This window comes from Carassius auratus, chromosome 1 (genome assembly GCF_003368295.1).
Source record: "Carassius auratus strain Wakin chromosome 1, ASM336829v1, whole genome shotgun sequence".
NCBI classification, from domain to species: domain Eukaryota; kingdom Metazoa; phylum Chordata; class Actinopteri; order Cypriniformes; family Cyprinidae; genus Carassius; species Carassius auratus.
In genome coordinates this window covers 25293340-25300292 of record NC_039243.1, presented here as the reverse complement: position 1 = coordinate 25300292, position 6953 = coordinate 25293340, and the positions used below count along the sequence as shown (strand labels likewise).

Sequence of the window (6953 nt, the reverse complement as noted above, 5' to 3'; positions counted from 1 at the left end):
TTGGACCACTGTGCTACAGTCCAGTTCTTCTTCTCCTTAGCACAGGTAAGACGCCTCTGACGATGTCTGTGGTTCAGGAGTGGCTTAACAAGAAGAATATGACAACTGTAGCCAAATTCCTTAATACTTCTGTGTGTGGTGGCTCTTGATTCCTTGACCCCGGCCTCAGTCTATTCCTTGTGAAGTTTACTCAAATTCTTGATTTTGCTTGACAATCCTCATAAGGCTTTTTTACCACAGCCTTGTATATATATATATATATATATATATATATATATATATATATACAAATAAATAAATGAAAAATCAGGGTTGTGTTTTATGACATTTTATATTATTAAAAACAAAGATAGCTACAGTGAAGATTTTCAGAGTATGCACATGTTTCCTGAACCACATATTAATATTTTTTAAATGTAAACATTTAAAATGGTTGTTTAGCACATAGCTGATAAAGGCTTGTAACTGAGCTGACTCTTAGCGCAGAGGATCCTGAACCTTTTACTGTCTATGTCCTGAACGTGTGCAGAATGTTTGTGTAACAAGCCATCTATCCAGTAGATGGCGATATTGTAGCGCAAAGGCTTCTGGGAAGTGTAGTTCAATCCCACAGAGAAAGAGCTGTAGTCTGAGCGCACTTCCTAGATGCTGAGCAGCCGCTTGGTCGTCGGAATCTTCTATATTACATGCTCCAAATAACACTGGACTTTGGTAAGCGTCTTCTTGATTGTTTTCTTACATCTTAATTTTAGCTGTTGTGTTTTAGTCAATCTTCACTTGTTATCCGTTCAACATTGAAAAGCAGACAAAGAAACCCCATGCATACAAACACGCCTGCATATCTTTAATTTTTTTTGGGGGGGGGGGGGGGGGGGGGGGGTTCACTTGTGCAGCTGAGTAGTTTAAATTTATTAAACAGACATTGCAATTTCTCAAATGTATTGTTATGTTCACGATGCATTAGCAGGGCACACGGAACTTGACCTTCACCACAAAGGCAGTGTTTTAAAACCTAATGTTATAACGTTACAGTCCAGTTGGGCGCTTTGTGAACGCGCACGTTTGAAACACTAGAAAGACGGCTCACTAGGGTTTGGCACACAGCCATTGTGTGAATTATCTACCTCTGTAAGATAAATCTTGCTTGTTTTGACTTTGAAAGTTGATATTACGCTGCATTTTTTCCATGTGTTTTTTTTCTCCATCTCGCGCAGCTTCTCATTGGCTGGTCGTGCGAGTCAACAATCAACAAAGAAAATCCATCCGGCTTGAGAGTGCAGTGATCATTCTACCGAAGGCCGGTTAATAACTAACGCATTATACGCCTCCAGTTAGATTTCCATCCGCTTCCTCTGGAGAACAAACCTTTTTTTTATCCTTAAAAGTGATCTTTAAACGTTTGGAGATGAACGGAGACTGCGTGGACGCGCGGCGCGAGGATACTCAAGAGTAAGATGATCATGACGACTGTTGCTGGGCAGCTTTAGGAAGTGATTGACAGTTTAAAAACAGCATTGAATTCACTAACACTTGATTTTCTTTTTGTTACTATGGAGTTAAAATATATAGACTGACGTTTTGCTGCTTGCTTTATTATAGCATTTGTGTCTATTAACGTGAAGGGTTTAATTTAACCTATTTTATTTTTATGATCATTATTATTATTATTTATGTGTTTAGTCCATGATTTTTCATAAACATTACAGGTTCTAAATGAATCAAGTATAAATGGGACTAAAGAGAAGAGTCCTACATGATTCTGAGTAATGGCATTAACAGTATTAAATTATGTAGAGTTAAACAGTAATGTTTGTCCAGTGCTGCTGAGGTCGGGGCATCCGGACTGCAGAACATGGAGGTTGATGCTAAAGCTCAGTCACATGCCTTCAGATACAGCCTGAACTACCCCAGCATTGGCCACTGCATCATCATCAACAACAAGAACTTTGATCGCAGCACAGGTAACATATTGAAAATTTCACTGACAAATATGAAGGTGATTGTTTATTTTGATGTTATGGCCTATAATTGTTCAGTGGCCAGAAAAGCCCCGACCTAATTTGGTGTTCCTGCACAGGTTTTTATTTGTATTTTTTGGAACTGATTAGTGGTAGACCTCACTGATCTGATCTTATGCATCTAAGCATTTTCAGTTTTATACAAAAACCTGTGCTAACTGACAGTAAACAAGTTAATTAAACAAAGATTGCATTAAGATTTGTTAATAATGTAGCAGGAGAAATTGATACAGTTTTGTAGAATGGTCATTTTTGACAGTGTAGAGGGAAAAAGTACAAAGACGGTCAAAAAAGGTTATTATACCATATGTGAGTCAGTAAGTTTTAACATTACCTAGCATTTGTGGGTGCAAGAAAATCCTCTCTGGGTCAAAATGACAAGAAAACAATATGAGGTTAAACAAAATAAATAAAATCTATATTAATGCTACTGGTGACGTTAAACAGAATAATACTATATTACTCTTCTAAATATTATATATGTATATTATGATAGATATTATATATATATATATATATATAATATTAGTATTATAAATGTATATGATATATATGAAAATATTTAAATAATTTTGAAAAGAACCAAAAATAAAAATCATGCTTTGTACATTCATGTGTAATATAGCTGATGGTTATTTGTTCTTCACCTCTTTCAGGCATGAACCAACGCAATGGCACTGACGTAGATGCAGGAAATGTAATGAATGTGTTTGGAAAGCTCGGATACACTGTGAAAGTCTACAATGACCAGACAGTCGCGCAGATTAAACAGGTTTTAACAGCAGGTGTGACATATTACACTCAACACAGATTCTTCAAAAAAAAAAAATATTATATTCCATCTCTTAGCTCTCAGACCTGTTGGCATTGAAGCTGAAATATTACAAAATGACACTGAGTCAGTTATCTATACCCAGTTTTCATGCTAATTGATTTTTATTCATGGCTGTTTGTTATTTGATCACAGTTGCCCGTGGTGACCACAGCCAGTGTGCTTCATTAGTGTGTGTGATGCTCAGTCATGGAGATGAGGGGGTGTTTTTCGGCACTGATACGTCTGTGGAGCTCAAACAGTTAACTAGCCTGTTCAGAGGAGACCGCTGCCCATCACTAGTGGGAAAGCCTAAACTTTTCTTCATACAGGTACATCCCCAATGTCTGCTGTCCTCTTGTGTGTGTGTGTGTGTGTGTGTGTGTGAACAGATGTTAGTGTGAGGTTTGTTTACTTGGAGTACTTGTTTTCGCTCTCTAGATTTATGAAGGCTAGGTTTTTTCTAGGCTTGTAGAGGTACAGAACTGGATCCTGGTGTGGAGACTGACAGCGGGGATAAATCTATAAGGATCCCTGTGGAGGCGGACTTCCTCTATGCGTACTCTACTGTATCAGGTACAGACACAAACTAACCTGACAAACACTTCCTGTGAGCATCGGATACAATATTCACAAACAGTGAATGTACAAAAAGTAGGAAAAAAAAAAAAAAAAAATTCTTGAAAGCAATCAATTTTTTGATACAGTCAAGAACACATTAAAATCGTTCACTAAATGAAAGATGCTGAAAATTCAGCTTTGCATGAAAGGAATAAATTACATTTGAAATATCTGCTGACATAGAAAACTGTAATTTAAAATTGTAATAATATTGTTTTTATTATTAAATAAAATTAAATGTACAGGTGTATTTTTATGTATAAATGTGGCTACTGATAGTATTTATTTTTTAGGACTGTCAGTACATGGAGTCTTTTTCCTAATGGGGTTTCTTTTCTTTGTCAGGTTACTACTCCTGGAGAAACACCATGACTGGATCTTGGTTCATTCAGTCTCTTTGTGAAATGATAGCAAAGTATGGCAAAGAACTCGAGCTCATGCAGATCATGACCAGGGTCAATCATAAAGTGGCACTCGACTTTGAGTCGACCTCCAACCTGCCTGGCTTTGATGCCAAGAAACAAATCCCCTGCATTGTCTCAATGCTCACCAAAGAGATGTACTTCACTGCTTGAAGGGACAAGGGACCCGTTAGAGCTTTTCCAGCTTTTTATGGCAGTATCACAGCTATAATGTACGGATCTAGGTTTGAGTTTTTTTCACAGGAGCATTAGCTGGACATGCTCAGTCTCAGGACTGTTATTGCAGTTCTCATTGGCATTTTAAACATTATATGTGAATATAGGTACTCAGGTTTTTGTTATTGTGACTATATACTGTTTTTCTTGCCTTTTTCTCTGGGTTTCTAATCAAAATCTAATTAAGAACAATCACCAGTGGCAGTCCATTTGGGATTTTTTGAATTACAGTAATCAGGGACTTTTATAGGCTATTGCACTAGTCTGACTGTTGAAAGGGAATCAGAGTTGGGCATTAAATCGGTAAGATCTGAGATTCATCTAACTGAGGAAGAGCCAGTGTGCCTATTTAAATATGAAAAGCAAAAAACAACAATCAGAACTATGTTAACAGATTTTGATATCAATTCTGAAATGTCATGTGTTGGTTTTCATTAAGACAAAAAAAATGCATTTTTACAGACATACTTGGGGTTAAATCAAGTTAAACTGTGGATGGTATCAGTTACATCTGGTGCATTCCCACCGAAATAAAACCTTGTATATGCATTGACCGCTATGAGTTGAAGTTGAAGTCTGTGGGTTTAAAGGGGTCATATGATGCAAAGTTTTCCTTTCTCTTTGGAGTGTTACAATCTCTTGGTGCAAAATTAAGATCTGTATAGTTCCAAAGACTAAAGTCTCCAATCCAAAGAGATATTCTTTATAAAAGTTAAGACTCGTCCACACCTACCAAAACATCTCAATGTCCCTATGTGGGAAGATTTGCATAACACCGCCCAAATCAGTGGTTAAGTTGTATTTACAACACTGTTCCAGAACTACTGGGCAACAAAGTAGCCTTTTTATACAGCAACTCAAAATTTTCTTGTGAATTGTAGATTACTAATGTCTTTTGTATTTTCTTTTGAGTTTTTAACTTACAAACTCAACTTGATTTTATGCTGTTCTAACCCATTTCAAGATCACTCCCACTGTCTTGGCTATTCTGTGGTATATGAACAATAATTGTTTTTATTTGTTTGTGTGTGTGTGTGCATGTTTTTGTGACATATCAGGACACAACTCTGTATAATGACATGGGTATGACACAGGTATTACAAGGAGAGGGTGACTTATGAGGACATAACCCATGTCCCCATTTTTCAAAACACTTATAAATCATACAGAATTAGTTTTTTTGAGAAAGTAAAAATGCACAAAGTTTCCTGTGAGGGTTAGGTTTAGGGGTAGGGTTGGTGAAGGACGATAGAATATACAGTTTCTACATTATAAAAACCATTACACCTATGGGATGTCCCCACTTTTCACAAAAACAAACGTGTGTGTGTGTGTGTGTGTGTCAAGTGCAAGGTTGGGGGTTCGATTCCCCGGGATAAAAGTGTCTGCTAAATGCATACATTAAATTTGTTATTTTTTATATATATATATATATATATATATATATATATATATATACATACACACATATATATACACACACACACACGCATGACACTAGGATCATTAATGAATAGGAATACTATTAAAAGACAATGCCATCAGTTTATTTTTCTCTTCAACACCCACATGCTTACAAAAATTGCGTGCACAATTTAGTTGAATACATTAAAGATGTACAAACATAAATAGATAACCTATATACAAGCATTAATCTCCAGAAGAGAGGCACATTTGAGATGTACCAAGATTTCTAAATGCTGTTAGGAGAATCTGAGTATCAACAAGAACCAATTTATGATGTCATTCCCCTGTCAATTTCAGTGAAAATCAATTATTTAAATATAGAAAAGGCCAGATGTCAAACATAACCTTACCATTTGTATGTTATCATGACAAAAGCATCGTGACTCGCAATAAAGAATATAGATTTAAATAGTAAACACTGATAAATATTAGTGGTCGACTGATAAGTTTTTCTACTTGGCCGATGTGTTCAAGGACTTTTGGTTGTGGGAACGTTATTTTAAACATTCCAAAAATGTGGAAATGTCCAGTTTGTTTAACGTTCCCAGAACGTTATTTTATGGTCAGTATAACATTCTTACAACGTTCTTGAAACCAAAATTTTATTACAAATATAACGTTCTATGAATGTTTATTTAGAATGTTCCAAAAACATTTAAATTTCCAGTTTTCTTAATGTTCCCAGAACGTTATTTTATGGTCAGCATAATGTTCCTACAGCGTTCCTGAAACCTAATTTTAATAAAATAAATATACATATATAACGTTCTATGAATGTTTATTTAGAACGTTCCAAAAACATTGAAATGTCCAGTTGCTTAACATTCCCAGAATGTTAATTCATGGTCAGCATGACATTCCTACAACGTTCTTGAAACCTAAATTTCATAAAAAAAATAACATTCTATGAACGCATATTTAGAATGTTCCAATAACATTAAAATGTCCAGTTTGCTTAACGTTGCTAAAACGTTATTTTACAGTATGGTCAGCGTGACGTTCCAGCAACCTATTTGCATTGTTCCTACAATGTTCTTCTTCAAAGTCGTGGCCTAATGGTTAGAGAGTTTGACTCGCAATTGAAGGGTTGTGAGTTCGAGTCTTGGGCCGGCAGGAATTGTGGGTGGGAGGAGTGCATATGAACTTTTTATTATTGAAAACTTCTATATGAATTTGTGTGGGGGGGTGTGGGTGCTGAAAAACTAGCACTGTGGGAACTGTCCGATCTACAAATAACGTCCTAAAGATGTTCCAAGAAAGTTGTTCTAAGAACGTTTTCTATCAACTTTACAAGAACATTAACAACGTTATAAGAACGTTACAAAAACATTTTGTACTAACATTTACACAACTTTTAAAGAACGTTAGTGAATGTTCTGGGAACATTCCCTGTTAGCT

The 6953-nt window shown here is 35.9% G+C and overlaps 1 protein-coding gene across 1 annotated transcript; it reads left to right on the top strand.

Annotated features, from left to right (window-relative positions):
• The first annotated feature begins 592 nt into the window (after nt 1-592).
• Nucleotides 593-4642, top strand: LOC113105596 (caspase-3). The gene is made up of 8 exons (XM_026266756.1): nt 593-711; nt 1215-1301; nt 1386-1449; nt 1819-1961; nt 2675-2803; nt 2986-3161; nt 3297-3405; nt 3796-4642. The coding sequence occupies exons 1-8, from the start codon at nt 687-689 to the stop codon at nt 4023-4025; spliced, it is 963 nt and encodes a 320-aa protein (XP_026122541.1). The 5' UTR covers nt 593-686; the 3' UTR covers nt 4026-4642.
• The last annotated feature ends 2311 nt before the right edge of the window (nt 4643-6953 follow it).

Bases quoted from the DNA above. Each gene is read 5' to 3' on its own strand.
- LOC113105596 (XM_026266756.1), top strand. From the start codon at position 687: ATGCTCCAAATAACACTGGACTTTG. The intron at 1,962-2,674 runs GTAACATATTGA...CACCTCTTTCAG, and splicing joins GAACTTTGATCGCAGCACAG to GCATGAACCAACGCAATGGC. The intron at 3,162-3,296 runs GTACATCCCCAA...GGTTTTTTCTAG, and splicing joins CTAAACTTTTCTTCATACAG to GCTTGTAGAGGTACAGAACT.